This window comes from Vipera ursinii (assembly GCF_947247035.1).
Source record: "Vipera ursinii genome assembly, chromosome: 3".
NCBI lineage: Eukaryota > Metazoa > Chordata > Lepidosauria > Squamata > Viperidae > Vipera > Vipera ursinii.
In genome coordinates this window covers 68,337,879-68,364,562 of record NC_139516.1, presented here as the reverse complement: position 1 = coordinate 68,364,562, position 26,684 = coordinate 68,337,879, and the positions used below count along the sequence as shown (strand labels likewise).

General features: G+C 39.6%; 1 protein-coding gene across 1 annotated transcript in view; it reads right to left on the bottom strand.

Annotated features, from left to right (window-relative positions):
- Positions 1–26,160, bottom strand: part of ROR1 (receptor tyrosine kinase like orphan receptor 1) — a 171,950-nt gene extending 145,790 nt beyond the window's left edge. Inside the window, exon 1 of the mRNA XM_083359904.1 lies at positions 25,877–26,160. Coding sequence (XP_083216030.1) covers positions 25,877–25,979 — 103 coding nt within the window. The 5' untranslated portion in view covers positions 25,980–26,160. The remainder of the gene's footprint in view (positions 1–25,876) is intronic.
- Between the last annotated feature and the right edge of the window lie 524 nt (positions 26,161–26,684).

Sequence of the window (26,684 nt, the reverse complement as noted above, 5' to 3'; positions counted from 1 at the left end):
TTACAGTATTAGGTAAGGTTTCCAACAGACTCCAACCTATTAATGATTCAATAGATTTTTCTGGGATACTGCCAAATTGTAAACAGCCCCATCATATGTAGACTTCCAACAGGAAATTAAATAACTGCCTTGCTTGAAATAGAAACCAATTTACAGTGATCAAATGTGAGCTTTCCAAAACACTGACAATATTTAAGCGACATGAAGGAAAATAGGAAAATCTGAATGATACCGAACTGATAGTCAATCTAAATCACTCAGCACATTTTGCATCATCCTAAGGGCTAAGCCATTATGAGACACTTTATGTCATACAATTCTTTCCCACGGTTTTAAATAAAATATAAAGCCGTATATAGCGGTAATGAAAAGAGGAACACATTGGCTCAATTGCAGGGTGTTAACTGCAAATGTTCTGAGTTTGTCAAGTTTAGTAAATGTTATCCATGTTTGGGCTATATTTCAACTTAAGTACTATGATGTGTTTTACACTGGTATCATCCTTGAAAATCACTGGAAGTTGCAATTGGTATCACTGCAACAGCCCAGCTGTTAAAATCTCAAGGCAAGTTTCAGGAATCTATGCATCTATACTGAAAGCACTGCATTGGTTGGGAACATCTTCCTGGGTATAATTTAAAGTGTTGGTATTAACCTATATGAAGAAGCATCACCTCTGTTATGATCTACAAGGAAAGTCCTCTGAAAACATACCCACTTGCCAGAGGATCACAAACCTAGCATGCAGTTAAGGGATTTTTCTTGTGTTGCTCAAGAATTGAATTTGACTCCTATTCTAAGCCAACTAGAATTACTAATAACTCTACACTGTCCAAGAATTAGCTCCACTGAGAATATGTGTATACCAGGGGTAGGCAACCTTGGCTCTTTTATGGCTCGTGGACTTGAGTTGAAGTCCACGAGCCATAAAAGAGCCAAGGTTGCCTATACATAATCAGCTGAAGAACTGTTATTTTGTATGCATATGTGTACTGTATTCATACACTTTATCTGAGATTGCAATTCAAATACTGCCTGAATACCACAGGAGAAGTTGTAGTTTATTTATTTATTTAATGATTGATTGATTGATTGATTGATTGATTGATTGATTGATTGATTTTATATACCACCCTTCTCCCATAGGACTCAGGGCGGTTCACAAGGCAATTAAAAATAACACTACAATACAAAAAAGTTAATAACAATTAAAATAATTAAATTATCCTTGAGTAAAATATAAAACCCCTGTAACTCTAATTAAAACCCAATTACAATAAGTTAAAAAATTAAAATTCTCAGTCCTGGCCGGAAAGCTCAAAGAGCCAGGTCTTCAGGTCCCGGCGGAACAAACGAAAATCAGGGGCAGTCCTGAGCTCTACGGATAACTGGTTCCAAAGGGCAGGCGCACCCACAGAGAAGGTCCTCCCCCTGGGTGTTGGCCGCCAGCAATCTTTTGCCGGGGGCACCCTGAGAAGGCCCTCCCTGTGTGAGCGCACAGGATGAAGGGAACTTGATGCCAGCAGCAGGTGTTCCCTCAGATATCCCGGACCCTTGCCATTTTGGGCTTTATAGTTCATCACCACATGTAGTATTAATCGCTGTAAATTTGCTTCTTGGTTTAAAAATAGTTTTTAAAGTATTTTCATACAAATACAGTAGACAACTAAGTCTCTTACAAGCATATAGACCTTCTTACTATTTGCTTTTTTATCATGGAAAAAGATGGCCATTGACCATTTCTGAGAAGCATGGAGAACATTATATTTTAGGTGACTATTTCAACCCAGAAAAAAAAACAGTTTACGTACTTAATTCACAGGGCATCCAATCTGCAGAGAAACAGTCATAAAGTATTTTTAGGTCTCCCAGCAAATTACTATAATTTTTAATTCAGTCATCTGCTGACTGAATACAAACGTAGCCCAGAAATAGTTCCAACAGTGTAAAATGCCAGTATAAACTGTTCTAATAAGAGCGAGTACCCCCCACAGTTTATCTCTGCTGTGCTTAGAACATTTATATTCTATAATGGCTCTTCAATATGAACATAAATCATTGTCATAGATTGAAATTATCTTTCCATGAACAGGGAAAACTACATTTTTAAAATGGGCTTTTTAGCTTCTTTCTTCTCCCGAGAGCAAAGCAGGGCCATTCTCAAAACCCACAGACGGAAAACCTTCGGCTACAGTAGGAGCTGGTAAGCTGGATTTTGTAGCTGATGAACAAAAGAGATTTTATTGCACATAAACAACCAATAACCTTTATCCAAGTTATATGTAGCCATAGCTGTGTTTACATGACACAGTACCCAGAGATAACTAGAAGAAAGTTTGAATTAAGCCAATTTTTTTTTCAGTTGGCAAGACACTCTGTACCATTACCAACACAGGCTGACTCAAAACACTCAGCTAAAATGGGGTTGGTTAGTTTCTACTTCAACATATTACAGGTAGTCTTGACTTATGACCACAACTCAAGTCCAAAATTTCTGTCGGTGAGTTTTGCCCCATTTTATGACCTTTCTTGACACAGTTGTTATGCAAATCACTGCAATTGTTACATTGCTAACATGGTTGTTAACTGAATTTGACTTCCCCACTGACTTTACTTGTCAGATCACAAAAGGTGTTCACGTAACCCTGGGACACTGCAACCATCATAAATGTGAGTCAGTTTTCAAGCGTCTGAATTTTGATCATGTGACCATGGACATGCTGCAACGGTCATAAGTGTGAAAAATGGTTGCTTTTTTCAGTGCCATTGTAACTATGAACAGTCACTAAACGAATTATTATAAGTCGAGGACTACCTGTACAGCTACAACATTATAGCAGTCATATATAATCGTGTACCATATGGGTTTATCACAAGGCCAAGCGGTCTCTAAAACAGTTAGAGGGTTTCTTAAACAGTAGGAGAAAGAGAACAGAGAGCTACCAGTATCAGGCAAATTACCCAAAATGATCCTTTCCATTTTAAATTATTTCCTTCTATCAGCCCCACGAAAGCCAACTGAACTTTTTAAAAAATATCTGTTTGATACCTGGTTTAATATACGTTAAAATACCAGTTCAAATTATCATAAAAGCAAGATACATTAGAAGAGATGACATATTATTACAAAACCTCACAATCCAATCAGTCGGCCTTTAATGTCTGCCTAAAGCAGAGTAAAGAATCAACGAACCTTACTCTCTTTTAAGAGAGTTCCATAGTCAATGGTGCTGTACTTGGAAGGCTCTTCTTCCAAGGATCCCTCAATCTAACTTCTCTAAGACACTACAAGAACAATAATAATCCAATAATAGCTGATAATTATTTGAATTCTTAGAATTCTCTCCTCCCATTGCTGGAAAAAATCCAATTTTTACACTTAAAAAAGTATCCACAAAGTTCACCAAATTTAAATGTCTATGGAGATTCTCTGTCATCCAGATCATGGTTGTCCCAAAGGTGCTTTTTCAAAAGGCAACTGGCCTTTCTTTGTTTTTGCCTGAAGACATTTTGCTTCTCATCCAAGAAACTTCTTCTGTTCTGAAGAAGCAAAAACAAAGAAAGGCCAGTTGCCTTTTGAAAAAAGCACCTTTGGGTTCACCAAATCTAGCTATCTTTCAAAGATTTATCTTAGTTGTAAACAGGGAAACATTTAGTCACCTAGTTCTGAATATATACCCAAACATTACCATTTCAATGTGTTGACTCAGCCTTCCATCCTTCCGAGGTAGGTAAAATGAGGACCCAGATTGTTGGGGGCAATTAAGCTGACTTTGTAATAATGCCGCTGGGGGGGGGCAAAAGCCCTAATAAAGCAGGCATATACATAGAATGAAGGCTACTGCTAAGCTTGTAAGCTGCCCTGAGTCTTCGGAGAAGGGCGGGATATAAATGGAATTTAAATAAATAAATAAATAAATATAACCTGCAGGATGGAAAAGATTTAAAACAAACAGAATTCTTCTGACTGAACTGTTTAGTCTTTCCTAACTTTGTCTCCTAGTTGGGAGGCAACACCAATCATCTCTGGTTGTAATAATAGTTCTCTGATCCCTGAATCAAAGATAGAAAAAATATGGAGGTATAATGTACACAGTCCTGGTGTCAGTGAGACTTTGATTTTCTTTTCTTTTCCTCTACTTTGCTGCCTTTAATTTCTTCTTACTATTTACTTTTACTTCTTACTCTTTTCCTCCAAACTTTCCATAGAATTGCTAATCCTCAAAGGGAACCACATGATATAGATGTATCTATGTATGTAGATTCAGGAAAGCATTTCTTCCAATGATAGGAACAAAGGAGTACAAGAGGCAAGTTCAATTTGATCCTCCAAAGTCAATTTGACATTTGACTTTGCCTATCTCACTTTTCATGACAGTAATGCTTCCTCTAGTACTATGGAAAAGAGAAGATAGTTCAATGAAGCAGAAATGGCCATCTCACTTTACCTGCCTTTCTTCCTCTCCTGGCTGACTCTATAGAACAGACATGTCAAACACAAGGCCAGATCCGGCCCGCGAAGTGGTTTCATATGGCCTGCGAAGCCATCCTGGAAACAGTGAGGGAACGGCCCCCGCTGCCTTGGCCCTGGCCCAGAGACCCTCCTTCTGCCAGAGACCGTCAGATCTGTCCCACTCCTGCCCAGGCCCCCATAGGCACCCTTGATGCAAATGATGTAGAGCTGGCCATGCCCACCCAGTAAGCCATACGCACTCTAGCCACACCCACCCAGTAGGCCACGCCCACCCTGGCCATATCCACCCGGCCCCTTGAGGGCAACCGCAATGCTGATGCAGCCCTCAATGAAATTGAGTTTGACACCCCTGCTCTAGCTCATTAGAACAATCCTAAGAGTGGTCTGTCCATTATAAAATTGCATACATTTCAAAAATACAGAGTATAATACCATGAAGAGGCCAGAAAGGAGATAACCAACCCTTTCTGATATTATTAGATTTCAAATACTTTCAGAGATGGAAAAAATAAATCGGGAAAATGTATTTTAGAGTTACTGAGAATGTCTAGATTTAAAAAGTTAATGACTCAAAACAAATAAACAATAACAAGATCCAATTATTTTGGGAACGCAAAACAAAATGTATTCATTACTGAGTGGGACAACTAGCAAAATAACGTTGAATCCTATTCCATGAGATTGCACCAGTTTTACTTCAGTAGGCATGATGCATATACAGCAATGTTACTATAATAACACCAAGTAATTATTCACTCCTCATGGAGGAAACAAAACTTCAAAAGCAAAAAAATAAAATAAAATCCTGGCCAATGTTCATCAATTGACAGATATATTACAGAAAAAGATGAAAGCGAAAAAAATTGCTGCCATAATTCACCTATCACAGCGTAAAATATACTTTATTAGCATGAAAGCTGCCATTTATACACATTACAACAACAAAAGTCACACTTACTTAGCTAACAAAGCAATCCAAAGCAACATTGTACAAAAATAAGATATATTAATTTACCATTTTAAAAAGATTTTTTTTTAAAAAAAAATCACTTTTAAAATGCACTTCGTTATGGTTCGATTAACTCAGCAACTTCTTAGCACTTCACTTAAACTTACTGTCAGAGAAGCATATATTTTATTTTTTATTTATTTTATTTTAATCCCATTTATATCCCCGCCCTTCTCCGAAGACTCAGGGCGGCTTACAATTTAAGCACAAACCAATGTGCTTAGCAATAGCCTTCATTCTATGTATATGCCTGCTTATTAGGGCTTTCACACACACCCCCAAGCGGCATTATTACAAAGTCAGCTTATTGCCCCCAACAATCTGGGTCCTCATTTTACCTACCTCGGAAGGATGGAAGGCTGAGTCAACCTTGAGCCTGGTGGGATGCGAACCTGCACTAATTGCAGGCAGCTGGTGTTACTTAAGGAGGCATTAGCCGACTGCTCCACCAAGGTCTTCTAAGGTCTATACTCTATAGAGTATGTCAATATCAGCAGCAGTGGGTGGCATCTTATTGGAGATATGGTGGAGGGGAAATATGGGCAAATTGTGCTCAGATTTTAATATACACTTTAAAACAAAATATGTATTATAAAAATTAAATGTCAGGTTCAGGAAATCAAGAGTCAGGATAGAGCTCAAAAGAACTACAATTTTATTTCATGCAACCTATCTAGAAGAATCTGATCTACTAATAAAGGTAAAGGTAAAGGTTCCCCCGCACATGCATGCTAGTCGTTTCCAACTCTAGGGGCCGGTGCTCATCTCCCGTTTCAAAGCCGAAGAGCCAGCGTTTGTCCGAGGACGTCTCCGTGGTCATGTGGCCAGCATGACTAGACGCCAAAAGCGCACGGAGCGCTGTTACCTTCCCACCGTAGTGGTCCCTATTTTTCTACTTGCATTTTTACGTGCTTTCAAACTGCTAGGTTGGTAGAAGCTGGGACGAGTAACAGGCACTCACTCTGTTACGCGGCACTCAGGATTCGACCCGCCAAACTGCCGACCTTCTACTAATTGTTGAAGGCAATTGGTGCCAGACAAGTGTCAATGGCTTTCAAGGGATGCTGGACTTGGATCTCTTATGAAGGCCTGGCTGGCTTCAAACTAATGACGCACTTGATCCTGCCCTCTGGCTCAGCCACATCATCTCCTATAGTTAAGCTAGTAAAGGCCTTCAGATTTTCAAGACGTTAAATGAAGTTGGCTCACACATACTACCGAAACAGAAAAGTCACACTAGAAAATTATTAGTAATATATTCCGTAATCTAGTAGTGGTAATGTCTACTTATCACAATTACTTCAGTATCCAGGAATTATAAACTGAATGTTAAGAAAAAAGTAATCCAAAAGGGAGGCACTGACTAGAAGATTTTATTAGAAAAATTCAGTTTTGACTATCTTCTCTCACAGGTTCACAAATACAATATATTAATTTAAAAAAGTGAACTCTGATAAACTGAAAATGAAAGAAAAACACATTGAAAAATCACAAATTCAATACTGTACAATGTTGAATCTAAGTCACCCAGCTCCACTGGGTAACATGTCTCTGAATGGATCCACATATCATCCAAAATGAATTAGTCATGTTGAAAGATAATAAGTACATTTTCTTTGAACAAAAACTATGATAGCTAAAAAGGATGCAGAAATATCTTAAGGGCTATAGTCAACAAGCACATTTTTCTGGACTCAGATGGATCTTTTTACTGAACAAATTGTGAGTAAGCCAGTATAAACAGAAAGGCCACACAGACAACCAAAGAAAGCAACCATTTCCTATTCACAATAGTAAATTCCTTGAACTAAAAAATAAAAAACCCTTAGAAATAGTTTTCCTTTTTGTTTTCCTCTAAAAAACACAAAACAGAAGAAAGTATAGAGCACTATTTCTTTTCTGATAAATGTGTTAAAGCTTTTGCACAAATTAAAAGTAACTTTGTTCAACCCTGAACTAGATACATGGTTAATTTGCCATATTTAAGTTAAATATAGATATGTTACTGTATTATTTGACTACATACTATGGAAGATATTTTCCCTAAAATATACTTTAAAAACTTTGGAACAGTACTTTGGAAACTTTTTGAACCCAAATTTTTATTGTCTAGAGCAGACATGTCAAACTCACGACGTCATGTGACGTCGCGTGACGTATTGGAGCTTTTTCTCCATAGCCGTCAATGGAGTGGGTGTGGCTTCCACGTGACGCATCCGGCCCGCGGGCCGGCAGTTTGACACCCCTGGTCTAGAGTAAACATGACTTTGTTGCATAATGTTGTATTGTCCATAATGATTATGGATATTTGATTTTGTTCTGTTGTTTTTTGATGAAGGAAAAGAAAGCCAAATTGATTATTAATTAAATATAGGCAGCATTTAAATAGTACCCTGTTGTTACTATCACCTAGATACGAGTAGATATGCTTTTAGTTTATTCAATAAACAGTATTGTTTACTAAAAATACATTTTTAAAATCCTATTTATTTATTTTTATTTTTTCATCCAGTTTGGAGATCTTTGCTTTAAAAGTCAGAGATATACATTTAAAAATAAAGGAATAAAAGAATGGGATTTTTTTTATTACCTCTCCATCAAAAGGAGGTAACTATTATGCGAAGATAAAGTAAAAATAATCTTTCCTCAATGTAACATTTATCTACATACTTTTAATGATATGAATGGTTCTTACAACTCTTTGACAAATAACATATGTAAGGAGATCCTTTTAACTAATTACATTTAATAGAAACATACTTAATCCCCTTACTTTAGAAGAAAGGACTGTTACCCTTAGGACTTTTTATCATCCTATAGGATTATCTGAAGTAATTCCAAAAGCAGCAGCACCAACAGCAAATAACATCTTCGTAGACTTGGCAATAACTAAAAAATGGGATCCACACTGTTGCAATCTTTCTTCTCTGGAACAATGCAGGACTTACCGGTACTTTAAAGCATCTTATTTGATTTGGCTCCAAAAATAATGAAGCTATCTTCTAACATTATGTGAACACTGTCACAAAATTTATCCTACAACTGGATTTGAATAATAGCTACCTAGAAACAACTGGATAAATGCAGTTAATCAAAAGTAAGCGTAACGTTCAGAAAAGAACAGTTTAAATATTCACTTTTAGATGTTTTCACACCCATCTTCAAAAAACACTGCAGAGATATTTTTTTTATGTAAGTTGCACCACTTGTGAGGCAGGTTGCAGCCTTTGTACCCTTAAGATAGGGCAGCGCACACTGATAGAAAAATAAAGTATTCTTTACTCAGAAAGGAATTCCTTAATTGTAAAATTATTTTCTCTTATATTTTCTAATTTTGTGTTTAAGTGCAGCAAACCAACATAATTAGATGTTCTATCAATCTAAATAATTAAAACATGAAATAATTCAAAAGCATCCAGAATACTAGTTATATGACAAATTTCCATCTCAAAAAAGATAATGATAGCTACACTAGCAACTCAAGATGATATCCCAGAAAACCACAACTGAACCTAAAACGTGAGCCATCCCCCAATGAAAAAAAAGGACAACAGGAAGACTGATTTAATTGTATTCATAAATCATTCATAACTATTATAAGAGTTAGTGATGTAAATATAATTTTTCTAAATCATAAAGAGTATTATTTAAAAATAAGCTATGGAGCAAGTATATTTCTGTGTCATCTATTTTCATCCCCCATTGTCGCCCACCACAAAAATGGACAGGTATAGCTTTCGTGTGTGTGAGTGTGCCCACACGTGTGCTTTCAAAAGTTAGTGTTATATCTCCTGGCAACTGCAATTTTCTTGGCAAGGTTTTTCAGAAGTGGTTTGCCATTGACTGCTTCTTAGGGCTGAGAGAATGACTGGCCCAAAGTCACCCAGCTGCATTTGTGCCTCACATGGGACAAGAAGTCACAGTATCTCAAATTTCTAATCTGGTGCTTTAACCACTATACCAAACTGTCTATCACACAATTATTACATATTAGATATATAATCTCAAATACTGTGGCCACCTAATGAGAAGGAAGAACTCACTGGAGAAGAGCCTAATGCTGAGAAAGATCGAGGGCAAGAGAAGAAGGGGACGACAGAGAATGAGGTGGCCAACCTTAATGGATTACAGATTAAATGTACTGCCATTTTTTTTTTACATTTAGAATCCAACAAAATTCATTAATATTGTCTCTGTGTCTTTCCCTCTTTCAGAAAGGTACAATATATTAAAGCAATGCTATATAGGAATATTGACAAACTAATTTATCAGCAAGCACACAGAAAATCTCCAAGTAGCTATCATAAAGGAGAAGCAAAGATAGGAACGCAACCCCATGGGTTTTGCTCGGTGAGACTTTAATTCACCCAGTATTTATCCATATGTTTGCAACATCTGATGTTCTAATGATCAGCCATTCTCTAATACGCTAGTGTTTGCATAAAAATGCAACATGCAGACTGGCTTCTATTAAGCCAATTATTATCCAATGTATAGGATTTCACAACAAAAGCTTTGTGAATGAAACTAACAGGAAACAAAAACAATCTGCTTGACACCACAAGAATTGCTTCCTGATGCAAACCCTGAGGCCATAAAACAGAGCTGCCTTTCCCATCTTATTTCACTAGACCAGGGGTCGGCAACCTCGGCTCTTTTATGACTCGTGGACTTCAACTCCCAGAATTCCTGAGCCAGCATAGCTGGCTCAGGAATTCTGGGAGTTGAAGTCCACGAGTCATAAAAGAGCCGAGGTTGCCGACCCCTGCACAAGACAAATAAATAAATAAATAAATAAATAAATAAATAAATCCAAAAATGTATGAATGATAACTTATCTAAAGTACATAAATGTTCCTTTTCTAGTAACTTCTATATGTTTAATATTTTCCCAAAATAACACATTAAAATGTAGTTCAGATAAAAAAGACTCACTGCCCTATCTATGATTGTCGGAGCTTTAATTTATATCCGGAGCTGTGTAATCCTTAAAAATATCTAAACTATGCATCGATTTTTTTTAAAAAAGTACAACTCATTTTCATGTCTATCACAGGCAAACATTTTCTAATTTGGTTATTATTCAGGAGGACATGAGAATATTTCCATTTATTTTTGGACTGTATTGATTCAGCTTTGAAAAGTCAAACTGGCAACCCCAGAAATGCTAGATTTGCATAGTTGGGAAGATAAATCAAGTTTTGCCTGTAATATTCTATTAATATTCTGATTTGCGCACTCCTGCAATTGATCCCTTAGTAGACTGAAGCACCAACAAAGTGATTAGATTAGCAACCAATTTCAGTCTTTATAAAACTGAGTGATATTTAAAAGGTGAAACAAGGTAAGTATCCAGTATGATAAACCTAACCCTAACCCTAACCCTTTCCATGGAGAGGTGAGCTTTTGCATATTCTTGTTCTTGGATTACGAAGGTTCTTAACACAGACATTCACCCCCAGAAATGTGGAGTTAGAGCATTCATTCTCTTAGCCACTTGATTATAAATAGGTACTGTATCACACAATTTCAAATGACTTGAAAACAGGTAAGATAGTACTACCAACCAGCCTGTATAAAACTGGATCAGTTGCAATTCATTTTGGGATCTTATGGAAGGCAATGTGGTTTCAAGACAGAGAAATTACACCCATGCAAGTTGGACTTAAGCTTTCAGAGATGCTTTGGGTTGAGTTGAAAAATTTCTTCTGATTAAGAGCTATGTCTGGACTTGGCATGCTATACAAAGTCATGACACTACTAAGATAGATATAAAAATAATCTAAAAGTGAAAGTAACGTTCAGTACAATTCTTACCAATATTTCTATATTTATGTTCCCCTCTTGACACAAACATAATATTTTTGTTGCAATATTTGGACAACCTGTACTAAATTCATTCAAAGGCTTAAAGAGGCATAAAGAAGAAAATCAAATAAGTATTAAGGAAGATTCAGGATAAAATATCTGGAGAACAAAAAAGGTCTTTAGCATTAGCCATTTTTTTATTTTGTTTGGAGTTTTTCCTCCATATGGAACTCCACACATATATTTGTCCTAATAAAATATTGCGAAATGGAAAGGAACCAGGAGATTTGAGCCAAAAAAATGACTGGCAGAAAAAGATTAAACACTTCTTCCTTTCCTGTCATTTTCTTTCCCGCTAAATGCCCCACCACTGTTTTTGATATTTTTTAAAAAGAGGAGAGGAGGGACTGTTGCCATATGTTAGTGTAAAGTAGCACAGTCTTAATCCTTCAATTACAGTTTGGGTTTAAAATAAATAGTATCAGTTACTCACTACAATTCACTCCACAGATTACCAAATCTGTTTCCACAAAAGCAGAATTTATCACTTGTTATTCCAACAACTAGTAAATGCTGTATTTCTACAGCTCATGGATGCAATCTGGAGTATGCTGATGCAATACTAACAGCATAATATACGGTAGGTTAACAGAGATATACAGTACTTTAAAGATAAATTACAGGCTACTCTTACAACAAAGATAAATTACAAGCTACTCTTACAATGGAAGATCCAGTTTATCTGACAAATTCCTAAGAAACTTAATAATTGATTCTTTACTAACAAACAAGCCTTAGCATTATAAACATTTTCTAGTTCAGTTGTTTGCAAGACTGAATACTTAAAAAAATGACCTTAGGTTATGCAACATTATTTTCAGGGGGGAAAAACTGTCCTATTCTAAAATAATGTTTAAAATACTAATTTTAAAGAAAGGTTTTCCATTTTTTTAAAGAAACATTTTCCAGATAAGAAGCTTGGACAACCCTTTTAGACAGAAACAACACAGTTTCTTCTTATGGGTCCACAAAGATGAACACATATATTATACCTTAAGTTCTTTTAAACAAGATACTATTAGGATGAGTGACAAGAGATAGGCTTTTATTTAAACAATTTTACACACGGCTATTTATTTTATTCTGCATGAAGTAGCTTTATAGATATTCCTGGTATGTAAGATAACATCTGTGTAACAAACACCTGCTTTTAGTTAAGGGTTTTTGAAGCATTTTCAACTGTGAGATTTTCAGTCCCAAATGGTTATTGCATTTCTCTGCTTGTCTCTACAGAACAGTATCCAATGTCACACCTCAGGGAAAGCATTTTTGCTCAGGCTTATATACTCACAAATAACCTTCAAATGTCTAGCTCTTTCTTGGGAAAATTTAACTTATGCTGCCCACACTTTTTCCTGAGTGCATAAATCAGTTCAAACTTCCCAAACTACATTCATTAGAGTGGCTTGTGAAGATAAGGTTTACTAAGTATTTTTAGGCAGAAAGGTAGGTAAAAATGCAACAAATAAATAAACAAACCTTAAATAGTCCACTCCTATTAATGAAGAAGGGACGTGGTGGCTCAGTGGGTTAGGACGCTGAGCTTGTCGATCAGAAGGTCGGCAGTTTGGCGGGTCGAATCCCGAGTGCCGCGTAACAGAGTGAGCGCCTGTTACTCGTCCCAGCTTCTGCCCACCTAGCAGTTCGAAAGCACGTAAAAATGCAAGTAGAAAAATAGGGACCACTATGGTGGGAAGGTAACAGCGTTCCGTGCGCCTTTGGCGCCTAGTCATGCCGGCCACATGACCACGGAGACGTCCTCGGACAAGCGCTGGCTCTTCGGCTATGAAACGGAGATGAGCACCGGCCCCTAGAGTCGGAAACGACTAGCACGCATGTGCGGGGGAACCTTTACCTTTACCTTTTATTAATGAAGATCAAGGTTTGTGACAAAGCATTTTGGTGCCTTGTCCTTGGCAGATAAGAATTTTATGCTAATTGCTTTTTTTAGCCATTTCCCCCCACTCTGCTGTGTTTGCCATGTGCCAGAAAAGTATTATTTAACATGGTTCCCTCTTGTTATAATAGGTTATCTGACAAGTATATATAGATTTTGAAGAGATTTATATAAAAATTTCTCAATTTTATTATGGAAAATACTTTGCTGGACAGCAAAACAAATTTATAACAGAGTTTAAAAACAAACCCATTCTAAAACTTCATGAAGTACAATATGAAGAGCAGCTGGAAACTGAAGATAACATTTGTAGTATGGATGTAAAGTGATAAAATTGTGATAAATGCTCAGGACAAGCTATGATAAAATTGGGAAGTTAGAACCTTGCCCAGGACCACTGTTAGCTTAACTTAAGTTACTGAAATGAACAATATTTTTTTCTGCAAAAGAGGGCTAAATTCAGCTTGAAGGATCTTTGGATATTTTTCTTATTAGGATTTTACAGTCTACTGGCTAGAAGTGCCAAAAGGACTTGAGCACTGAAGGAAAGACTCTGAACAGTCCTGCTGGATCATATTAAAAGCTTATCTAGTCTACCGTTACATTCTTAAAGTCTTAAATTTGAATCTGCCTTTCTCATGTTGAAGTGGGCTTGTATTTTCATCATTAATGGACACTTAAAGATGCAATCTATATTGCTGTAACTATTGAAATACTAATTGCATTGGCTTTATACTTCAGCATGGGTCAAAGGGGAAGATTTAGGAATAAAAAGTCTTATAGGGAGATTTCTCAGTAACAGAAATTATGCAAATATACTTGCTGGGCTTTGAAACACTAACAGGTACTTAGTAGGGATCAGCAAGATTTTACAAAAAAAGAGATATGTTTTATAAATGAAACTGGAAGTATTTTCTAGTTCTATTAATTTTACTGAAATGCATTGCTGGGATAAACACATGTCCAGCATCCAACAAAAATTTTAAAATAAAAAATAAAAATAATTAAAATAAAGTAAAATAAATTAAAAAGAAAACAAAAAACAAACAAACTCAGAGTACCGTCAGTTTTCTATGTTTCTAGCTGCCCTGAGTTTTTGTTAAGAGTCAGGTGATATATAAGTTTAATAAATTACTAACTTCAAGGGTTACTTCATATGATGCTAAGTATAAAGAAACATGTAAACTTGTGGTTCACTATATATAACAATATATCTGCTTGACTGTTGAAAGCACTGTCTGGTAAAATATTTTGCATTTTATGTTAAAGGCAGTATAATCCAAAAAAGTTACATTTAATATGACTAGTTTTTAAAAGATGCTACTACATCACTGCAATGAGAAAGTGATGAAATGCAGAACCATCATACCACCATAGCGTACCATCCTTTACTGTGAAGCACCTTTATCAAGTCTTTTCTTCACTAGCTGCCACTCTGCAGCAGTCACAAAATAAGTTGGTTATTGGGAAACCCCACCAGAGCAATAGGGAAATGTTTCTTTCTCTATGGTACCCATAATTTTACCCAAATAATACCATGATAAGGGTCAATAGAGCCACCATTTGGCTGTCAAATATTCTCCGCCACGCCAAAAGCCTGGAGTTTCTGGGTTTAGACTGTTGAGTTGGACTACATGCAGGCAACCAGGGCTAACAACAACAACAACAACACTAGGAGTTGGAAGGGACCTTGGAGGTCTTCTAATCCAGGGCTTTTCAACCAGTGGTTCAGGTACCACCTGTGGTACATTGGGACCTGGCAGGTGGTACGCGACCATCCTAGAAAAGTAGTAATGGGGCAAGGGAATGAGCTGAACTGGTGGTAGCACTGCATAAGCCTGAGCGAGAGATGGCTGGAGCTGCAGGGCTGTCAGGGCTCAGCGGAAGCACCAGAATCAACACCAGGCTCCAGCTGGAGCTCGGCGCTGATCCTAGTGCTTCTGCTGAGCCCAGAAGAAGTGCTGATCAGCTGGAATGTTGCAGCATCTCCAGAGTCTTGTGATTTACATTCAGATACTTGGCAACTGATTCATATTTATGAAGGTCACAGTGTCCCAGGGTCATGTGAAGTGACCAAAACCTGCTGCAACCACCCAGCAGATGGGGGGAATAAAAACCAAACACCCCCTACCCCACCCCCGCTGCCAATCCTGAACAGAAATGCTCACAACAATGAAAACTTCGGACATGAGGAAGAGGGCCGCCGGGTGGGCAGGCAAGTGTCTTGCTCAGCTATGTCTTAGGGGGCACTTTTTTCAGTGCCATTGTAACTTTGAACAGTCAGTAAGCGAACTGTTGTAAGTCGAGGACTACCTGTACTTCATCACTTTTTTCCTTTTTTTTTGGTCATCAAGTTTTTGACTCTTTGCTAGGCGACTGGTGGTACTCGGATGTTGCCATATCCTAAAAGTGGTATAATGGATGAAAAGGTTGAAAAGCCCTGTTCTAGTCCAACCCTCTGCTCAGGGAGGAAACCCTATACCATTTCTTAAAAACTTTGTGTTGGAGCAGGTTGCTCCATCATTAATTGTTCTGTCAGGAAACTTTTCCTTAGTTCTAGGTTGCTTCTCTCTTTGATCAGTTTGTCTTGCCTTCAGGTGCTTTGGAGAATAGCTTGACTCCCTCTTCCTTGTGGCAACCCGAGATATTTGAACACTGCTATCATGTCACCCCTACTCCTTCTCTTCATTAAGCTAGACATACCCAATTTCAGCAACCGTTCTTTATGTTTTAGCCTCCAGTCCCCTAATCATTTTTGTTGCTGTACTCTTTCTAGACTCTCAGCATCTTTTTTACACTGTAGTGACCAAAACTGGATGCAGTATTCCAAGTGTGACCTTACCAAGGCATTATAAAGTGGTATTAACATTTCATGTGATCTTGATTCCATCCCTCTGTTAATGCAACCCAGCACTGTGTTGGCTTTTGGGCAGCTGCAGCACATTGCTGGCTCATATTTAAGTGATTGTCCACTAGGACTCCGAGATCCCTCTCACAAGTTACTACTACTGAGGAAGGTAGCATCTATACTGTACCTGTACATTTGTTTTTTCTTGTCTAATTGTAGAACCTTACTTTTTTCACCTTTGAATTTCATTTTGTTAGATAGCGCTCAATGTTCAAGTCTGTCCAGATCCTCCTGTATCTTAAGCCTATCTTCCTGAGTGTTGGCTCTTCCTGCCAGCTTGCTGTCGTCTGCAAATTTGATGAGTTCCCCATCTATCCCCTCATCTAAATTGTTGATGAAGATGTTGAAGAGCACTGGGCCCAGAACAGAGCCTTGGGGCACTCCACTACACACTTCCCTCCATGTAAATGCAGTTCCATTGAGGACCAAATGCTGAGTACGGCTGGTTAGCCAACTACGAATCCATCTGGTGGTGATTCTGTCTAACCCACATTTTTCTATCTTATCAAATAGTAGGTTGTAGTCTACTTTATCAAATGCATTACTGAAGTCCAAGTAAATTATATCCACAGCATTCCACTAATTTTGTCACCTAGTCAAAGAATGCAATAAGATTTGTCTATCAGGATCTGTTTTTGACAAACTCTTGTTGGCTTTGTTTGCCTCTAGGTGTTTGCTGATTCGTTGCTTGATTATCTTTTCCAGAATCTTCCTAGATATTGAGGTCAGGGTGATAGGTCTGTAATTTCCTGGATCCATTTTTTTCCCTTTTTTGAAGATGGGAACTACATCAGCTCTTCTCCAGTCCTCTGGTAGTTCCCCAGTGCTCCAGGAACTTTGAAAGATATAGTTCAGTGATTCTGGGGATCACATCTGCCAGTTCTTTCAGAACCGTGGGGTGTAATTCATCTGGTTCTGGTGATTTGAACTCGCTTAGGGTGAACAGGCGCTCACTTACCATTTTTTTGCCTATTTTAACTTGTGTTTCTAATCTGTTTTTTATGATACTGTTTTTGATACCATAGAGTGGACTGTTTTTCCCCTTTGTAAAGACAGATGCAAAAAACAAGTTAAGTAATTCTGCTTTCTCCCTGTTGATTGTCACCTTCTTGCCACTTTCTCCCACGGTGGTTCTCCTACCTCTCGGGCCATTCGCAGACGGTGTTGGCAGGAGGGCAGAGGTCAACCCCAAGGCCCCTTAGTTGTGGGGTGCCCCAGGGGTCGGTCCTCTCTCCCCTCCTGTTCAACATCTATATGAAGCCACTGGGTGAGATCATCTGTGGTTTCGGGGTGAGGTATCATCAATATGCTGATGATACCCAGCTTTTCATCTCCACCCCGAACCAAGCCAGTGATGCCCTCGACGTGATGTCCCGCTGCCTGGAAGCGGTACGAATCTGGATGGAGAAGAACAGGCTCTATCTCAACCCGGCCAAGACTGAGTGGCTCTACGTACCAGAGGTGTTACCTCCCGTTGATAGGGCGCGCAACTTAGGCTTCCTCCTGGATACACAACTCAGTTTTGAAGATCACATAGGAGTTGTGGCCAGGGGGGCTTTTGCCCAGGTTCGCCTGGTGCGCCAGTTGCGCCCCTATCTGGACCGAGATGCTCTACGTACGGTCACTCATGCGCTCGTTACCTCCTGTATAGATTACTGCAATGCTCTCTACATGGGGATGCCCTTGAAGACCACCCGGAGGCTCCAGCTAGTGCAAAATGCGGCCGCACGGGTTGTGATGGGAGTATCCCGATACTCCCATATTACACCCCTCCTGCGTGAGCTGCATTGGTTACCGGTTGCCCTCCGGGTGAGATTTAAGGTGCTGGTTCTTACCTATAAAGCCCTACATGGCTTAGACCCAGGATATTTGCAGGGCCGTCTGCTGCCAGGAACGACTTCCCATCGCCCTGTGCGCTCACACAGGGAGGGCCTCCTCAGGGTGCAGTCGGCTAGACAATGTCAGCTGGCGACCCCCAGGGGGAGGGCCTTCTCTGTGGGAGCGTCTGCCCTGTGGAATCAGCTTCCCCTTGAGCTCCGGATGGCCCCGGATCTCCGGTCCTTTCGTCGCGACCTCAAAACATTTCTTTTCCATCAGGCTGACCTGGACTGATGATAGGGGTTTTTAAAAAGAAAATGTTTTTAATATTTTATCACTGGGGCTTGTTAGTTTAATCTTTTTTAACATTTGTATTATTGTGTTTTATTGTTGTTAGCCGCCCTGAGTCCTTCGGGGGATAGGGCGGCATACAAGTCCCAATAATAAATGGACCAATCATTTCCTTCACTTTTTTTCTTGTTTTTTTACATGTTGAAAGAAGCTTTGTTATTTTTGATTTTTGTCGCCTTAGTTCATTTTGAGCCTTAGTTTTCCTCACTTCATCTTTGCAGGCTCGGGCTATTTGCTGATATTCTACCTTAGTTATGTGCCCCTCTTTCCACTTTTCATACTTGACCTTTTTATCTTTCAATTTGTCAGAGTTCTTTATGCAGCCATGCTGGTTTCTTTTGAGAGCTGTTTTTCTTCTTCGTTGGTATTGTGCTAGATTGGGCTTTTATAATCTAACTTTTCAAAATTTCCCAAGCTTCTTGAGTTGTTTTCCCCTTGAGGATTCTCATCCAGGGAATCCTTCCCAAGCTCTCTCTAAATTTATTCAAATTAGCTCTCTTAAGGTCCAAGACTCTAGTTTGACTGTGTTCTATTGCTTGTGCTTGCATAATGTTGAATTCCAATATTGCATGATCACTTCAACACCTATCATTTCATCTCCGTTAGTGAGGATTAAGTCCAATATGGCTGATCCCCTAGTTCCCTTCTCTACTTTTTGGGAGACAAAGTTGTCTGCTAGGTTTGTCAGGAATCTGTCTGATTTTCCACTTGGTGCAGAGTTTGTCTCCCAGTTGATGTCAGGGTAATTAAAGTCCCCCATTTCTATTGTGATGTGCTTCCTACATACCTTAGTTAACTGATTAGCAAAAAGTTCATCTATTTGCTCTGTTTGGTTGGGTGGCCTATAGTATACTCCTATGGCAATGTCATCCCCCCCCTTTTATATTGACCCAAATGCATTCAGGACAGTTTTCATCACTGTTGTGCTGTATTTCTGTAGTCTCTATTTATTTCTTAGTAGGTGCTCCCTTCTCATCCTTTACTATTATCGGTCTATTTTATCTTGTAATCCCAACCCATGCACCTGTCCAGAGAGAGGTACTGAAAAATTACTATAGGTAGTCCTCGACTTATGACCACAATTGAACCCAAAATTTCTGTTGTCAAGTGAGACACTTGTTAACTGAATTTTCCATGTTACAACCTTTCTTGCTACAGTTGTTAAGCGAACCACTGAAATTGTTACATTAGTAATCTGGTTGTTAAGTGAATCTTACTTTCCCATTGACTTTGCTTGTCAGAAGGTTACAAGTGATCACATGACACTGCAACTGTCATAAATATGAACCAAATGCCAAGCTTCTGAATTTCGATGACATGACCATGGGGAGCTGCAAAGACTGTAACTGTAACTGTGAAAATAGTCATAAGTCACTTTATTCAGTGCCATTGTAACTTTGAAAAGTCACTAAATGAACTGTTGTAAGTTGAGGATACCTGTACTCTGGTCTGCATATTCTGAGGGATGAAACAATGATAGCAAAGAGACAGAAAAGCGGGACTGGGAGTGAACCTCAGTAAATGGCCCACAATGCTGATCTTTAATGCTGTCTTTCAGCATTAAACTTAGAAGAACTCAAGAACTCAAGAGTAACAGGGTACCTAATGCAGCAGTTTGCTTGTTTGTGGCTTTGCAGCATGAATAGGATGCTGTGATTCATCAACCACAACTTGTTAACTCTGCATTGTGAGAACCGAGGTAACTGTGGCTTAATCAAATAAGCAAATAAAACATGGCTTAAAATGGACTGTGACTGCAGTCACTAACTTACATTGAATAATAATAATTCTAATAATAATGGTTATTACCTATAAAGCCCTACATGGCCTGGGTCCGGGCTATTTGAGGGAACACCTGCTGCCGGCATCAAACGCCCTTCGCCCAGTGCGCTCCCACAGGGAGGGTCTGCTCAGGGTTCCGCCGGTAAGAGATTGCCGGCGGGTGACACCCAGGGATAGGGCCTTCTCAGTGGGAGCGCCTGCCCTCTGGAACCAGCTGCCGGTGGAGCTGAGGACTGCCCCCGAACTCCGATCATTCCGCCGGGGCCTGAAGACCTGGCTCTTTGAGCTCTCGGGCCCAGGCTGAGGAGAAAATTTTTAACTGGGGTTTTTAAGAGTACAGGGTGAATTTAATATTTTTTAACTTGGTTTTTAACTTTTGTATGTTTGATTTTTAATTCCCTGTAAACCGCCCTGAGTCCTCAGGGAAAGGGCGGTATATAAATGCAATTAAATAAATAAATAAATAAATAATGGATAGAAGATTTACATATAACCTTAGCGATATGCGAGTAACTTTGGGAATGGAAATTTCAATCTGTCAAGATTCATGGCATGAGATTTCAATTGCTACAGAAGCTTGAGAGCTTTATTTTTGAAAAAGCAAATTTAATTTTTTTGCTACATGGGAATTATTTTGATAACACAGGTTTCCACATATATTTACTCAAAACACTAGGTTCTCCTAATGCTAAAGTAATTTTCTGTTGAACAAGAATTCCTGAATTTTTTAAACCGAAAAACTACACGTGACTCACGTTAAATACTAAAACATGTTACTGTAAGTCTAAGAAATAAAAGTGGTTTGTAATATTTGGTAGCATTCAAACTCTAGCTTTAAAAAATTACAGCATTTTAAGAATGTTAAAAAAATAGCTGTTTAAAATCAGAAATTTTATCTGTTGTAAATTCATTCCAGACTGGTATTTGGCGTGCATACAATAAATTTAGAATGAAAGCAAATAAAGTACAACTATTAACACTTGGATTGACTTTAATCACTTATCAGAAGAAAAACAGACTACAAGTAGTCCTTGACTTACAACCATTTGTTTAGTGACTGTTGAGTTATAACTACTGAAAAAAGTGACCTACGATCAGTTTTCCAACTCACATGATCAAAATTCGGGCACTTGGCAACTGGTATGTATTTATGATACATACCAGTTGCAGTGTCCCGAGGACATGAGATCACCATTTGTAACCTTCCCAATTGGCTTCTGACAGGGAAAGGCAATAGGAAAACCAGATTCAATTAATTAATTTATTTTTATTTTATTTTAATTCCATTTATATCCCGCCCTTCTCCGAAGACTCAGGGCGGCTTACAAGCTTAGCAGTAGCCTTCATTCTATGTATATGCCTGCTTATTAGGCCTTTCACACACACCCCAAGCGGCATTATTACAAAGTCAGCTTAATTGCCCCCAACAATCTGGGTCCTCATTTTACCTACCTCGGAAGGATGGAAGGCTGAGTCAACCTTGAGCCTGGTGTCGGTATCATTCACTTAACAGTGCAGTGATTCACTTAACAACTGCAAAAAAATTGTAAAATGGGACAAAACCCACTTAACAACTGCCTTGCTTAGCAACAGAAATGTTGGGTTCAATTGTGGCCATAAAACAAGGATTACCTGTAGTGTTTTTAAGGGGAAAATATTTGATATAAAGACAGCAATCAGAAGCATTTTTAATATGCATAATTTGATGTAATCACCATAAACAATGGAAAGGAAATCTTGAAGACAAAACTGTCGAAGTCTTTCTCTTGAATAGTATCTGCTTTACTGATGTCTTTACAAATAATTGGCAATATTACAATAGGGATTTTATTTTACATTAATACAGCTGTGAATCCTTGGACAATGCACCATTTTCAACCTTACCTACTTCACTGTTTTACGGAATATAAAAGAGAATATCCTTACTTGTGTGTCTCATGCATCTCAATGCCAGAATAGTTCCAAAGTAGGTAAATTCAAGGCTAAGAACTGCATAATGAAGTCTTCATTATTCTGGCAAAGCCTTAATATTAGCATGGTAGTAGCCGAATCCTGTCTCATATACAAACAAAAACATATTCCAAATGCAGAATGATTTTCAGGTGCAACCATATTTCTTATATTTGCTTTATTTCCCTGATAGCAATCCTCTGGATTAACAACTGATACTCTGATCTGCTGGAATTTATCCCAAAATAAAATCCAGTCCTAATCTAATACTGTATAATTACAGATGCTAGTTCTCTAGCACCACTTTACTCACTGAATATTTTGTAAACAGCAGAGTACTAATCCTGTAGGGAAAAAAAATCATATTATCTTAGACTATCACACATTAACTACCTTAGACTTAAATCAACTCACACACTTAACAGCCAAAGAGTAAATATGTATTAATTTAACAGTGTACATACACTTTAGCCAGATACTGTCCAATACACAAAGTTATACCGGTAATTGTAGCTGTAGCAGAGTGGTTTAAGTATATTAACCAATATTAATATTTAAGCTATGACATCATGAATATGGTCTGCTATAGGCAAGACAAGGTTAAACTTGATCAAATACATGAAGACTCAAGTTTTCATTTGTTCAGGATGTGATTTAACTCCTTTGCTGACTCAAAAAGCAAGCATGCAGTATAAAGATGCTTGTAAATCCAGCTTCATTACTAGACACCAAACTGCTTGTTATTCATGTAGAGCTGATATCTAAGGTTGTCTACTATAAGGTGCTATTCGCAATGTATGTCTTTGATGAGAACTCCAAACTTCAGCTTGTGACTTCTAGAGTCAGTCCACAGTTCAAATTATCTTCACAACTTTAATTGGGATGACAATGGTTACCTGAAAAAGCAACTTTCCAACACTTACAACCTCAGGAAATGAATTCAATATGAGGCGAATAAATCTGAGAGTCCTTATCTTTTGAATTTCAGCATGTCCGCTGAAGAAGAAAGTACGTGTATATATAGATTTTGGGGAGGGATGTTTACCCATCCCCTAGTATTTTAGTACATGTTTGCATTAATTTTAATATTTGGGATCAGTGTTTTCCTCTTTTAGGTGTTGGTTTTATTCCTGTTTTTATCTTAAACTTTATGTGTGGGTTTTCTTTTGAAAACAACTGTGGAAGCCTCAACTACCTCTAAAATATGATTTCCAGAATATTAAGCAATAAAGATTATTTTAAAACGGTTATTCACTGGTAGCAATTTAAAAAAACTATCTTCTAAATCATAACTGATTTAAGATCCAAACAGTTCTCCATATAAGTCAGTCCAAAACTTTTACTTTTTTTTTTAAAAAAAAGAATTAAGCAAAAAGAAATGCCTTTGGTTCTTTTCGGTTCCAAGTTGTTTTTCTCTATTTCAATACTTTAAATGCACTAGCTTATTTTACTTACACTTTAAATTGATGTTTTGTTGAATATCAACAATACAGCAAAACTCTATATTAAAAATAGGGAAAAAAATTACTATTGCTATAGCTTTTAAAATGTTGTGATTGGTTGGTATGCCATTTTGGAATCCACTGAGTAAAAGGAGCATATAATTTTTTTCCCTAACATAAATGTGTAAACATCACATGCTTGTGATCTTTTTTTCCAATTTACACAGTTGAGTGGGAGTAGTTTACATGTAGCTCCAAATAACCTCTCACCCAGGCCCAACCAATACTGTTCAGCCCCATCAATGTTACACTCTTAGTTTATCTTGAATTGAGACATAGGCCTCGATGCAGTCCTGTGAACATTTTTTGGCAGTAAATCCTTCTGAATGTAACGAGTCTGATTTGGCTCTTCCATGTACAGTAATCTCCAACAAAATCTGATGTCAAAAATTCCTGTCTAGTATCATTCTGGAGTACACACTTTCCCTTTCCTTTATTGTGGTGCCAACACACTTGCGCTTCCAGGTTTCTTTGTGTCACCTCTCAAGACTCGCACCACCCAAAAACAATTTACTCCGCCACAATCTACCAGGGGAACCAGTTTAAGTTTCCTCTGACTTTGTCAACTTCAGAACAGCATTTCCCCAACTCCGTCCTTTCTAACCAAGTTTTCCCAGCCCTTTAATTGAAGACTAATTGAACTGAATCCAACAAACCCTCTTATCTGCCATTTTCATTCTGCTTCAGCCCAAGCAAAAAAACAGAAACTCGGGGGAGGGGGGGAGTAATAAGGCCTAGGGCTAGCTAGACTGATTAGTTAAATGTTGCCAGTGTGTCATTTTGATTTTCAAAGATGCAAAGCCAGCGATATTTAGGAATCCACAACCCCACCTCGCTGCTATCCAAAGAGTTACCCTAAAAGCTTTCTCTCAGATCTCTGCAGACTCTCCCGCACTCTGGGACAAGAGGGAAGCTAAGCAAGTAAACAAGTTTGAAATCCTGGTTTGCTCCGATCGAAACCTCCACTTCCAAATGTCGTTCAAGGCTAGACTGATTAGTTAAATGTTGCCAGTGTGTCATTTTGATTTTCAAAGATGCAAAGCCAGCGATATTTAGGAATCCACCACCCCACCTCGCTCTCCAAAGAGTTACCCTAAAAGCTTTCTCTCAGATCTGTGCAGACTGACTCTCCCGCACTATGGGACAAGAGGGAAGCTAAGCAAGTAAACAAGTTTGAAATCCTGGTTTGCTCCGATCGAAACCTCCACTTCCAAATGTCGTTCAAGGCAAGACCTGGGTGGTAAAAGAGGACGAGGATGGAAGAAGAAGGGAGGACGCGGCCCGTTCGGATGCTTCCTGCAGCATAAAGAAGGGGCGAGGAAGCGGGAAAAGCCTGAGGGAATCCTAAAGAGGAGCCGAGGCGGCAAAAAAAAAAAAAGACCAAACTCCTGACGCCCTTCCCAAGCCTTGAATTTTCCCGCCGGCGCTTTAGCTAAGGGTTCAGCCATCACCCGAGGGGCTGCAACGCCACTGCCGGGCAGGCTTGCTCAGGGCACGTGCAGAGTATTTTCGCCTTGCAGCGGTGCACGACTGACTCCGGAGGGCTCGACGGTTGGGGGAAAAGGAGCCTTTCAAGGCAAAAGGCGCGGAGGGCAGGCCGGTTTGGGGATACGGAAACCTCGCTCGTTGCAAGCCACGGCTATCGGATTCGGCCACTAGTTCCGGCGAGGGAAAGCAGGGGCTTCGAAAAGATTGGAGTCTTCTGCAGCATCCCAAGGTGTTTTAGTGCGGACTTTGTAGCAAAAAAAAAAAAAACACAACAAAAACCCGCCTTGGTTACAAAGAAGGGAGTTAGGCACAAACCACGATCAAATGCAGGCCCTAAACGCTATACCAGTTAATCCCTGTTCGGGACGGGTAATTTGCAATCTCCCCTCCCTCGGCTGCAAAGAAAACTTATCTTGCATGTGTTCAGAGATTTGCTCTCGTTCTCACGTGCGCTTTGACACTCCCGACCCTCCCTAGCAGGCTAGGGAAGCTTGAATCCAGCCTCCGAGTACCTTTGAGCTCCAGAACTGACCGGTCTTAGCAAACACGCAACTCAACTCGCTCGCTCGCGCTCACACACACACACCTCTGCGCGCAACACGTTGATCTGGTGTTCAGTCGCTCGAAGGCCAACCGGGCAGTGCCCTTCGAGCGCCGCCCAACGTGAAAAGGCTCCTTCTCCCCACCCGACCCCGCAGAAACGAATCCCTCTGATTGCACCCTCGGACGAGCCGCCCGAACTCCCGAGCGGGAAGAAAGGAAGAAGCGAGCCAGCCGGGGCATCTTCAACCGCGGGAACAGGAGGCTGGGCGGGCTGGCTTTGGCTTACCTGGCGCGGCGGGTTCGGCCAGGCTCCGGGTGTGCAGCCACAGGAGCAGCTGGAGCAGGAAAGGGCTCCTTTTCCAGCTGCCCGGATGGAGCCGACGCTGCATTCCTGAGCCGGCTCCTCGTCCCTCCTCGCTACTCCAACATCCAGGAATCCCCCAGCCGGCTGGCCTGGAACGGGCTTTCGCTCGCCCGTCCTCTCCCCTCTTCTCCTCGCCGCTCGGTCCAAGGGCGGGCTGTGAAACTGGCCTCTCCGGGCGGGCGGGAGGCTGCCTTCGCTGGCCTCCCTCGCTCCTCAACCTCCTGGCTTGTCACTTTCCCGGAGCTCCAGACCGCCCCATCCCGAGCCGAGGCAGCCCCCGCCGCCTGGAAGGGGGCCGGCCAGTCCGCCCGCCCTGATCGACCCTCCCGCGCCCCCTGCTGGACCAGCCTGGACGCGCTTCGCTACCTGGTACCGCGGCGGCGCCTCTCAAAGCCAACTCGCCGCTTAATTAGACGCGCCTTGAGTTTTATTTCACGCGCGTTGGAAAACTATCCACTGAGGCGCCAAAAAAAAAAAAGAAAAAAACCTCCCCCTCTTGCTGTCTCCGTGGCTCCGAAAAGTTTCCTAGAAATATCGATGGTGGAACTGTAGTTGCTGCGTGTGCCAATAGGTTTAACTTTTTTTTAAACGATTTTTTTTAAAAAAAAATAAAAATTAAAATTAAAAAAACCCTATGGCGGCAGGCATAAGGATTAGTTTCAGTGAGAGAGGGATGAAGAAAGAGAAGGTAAGGGAAAACCCACATTGAAAAAGCTACCCTGTTGCCAGC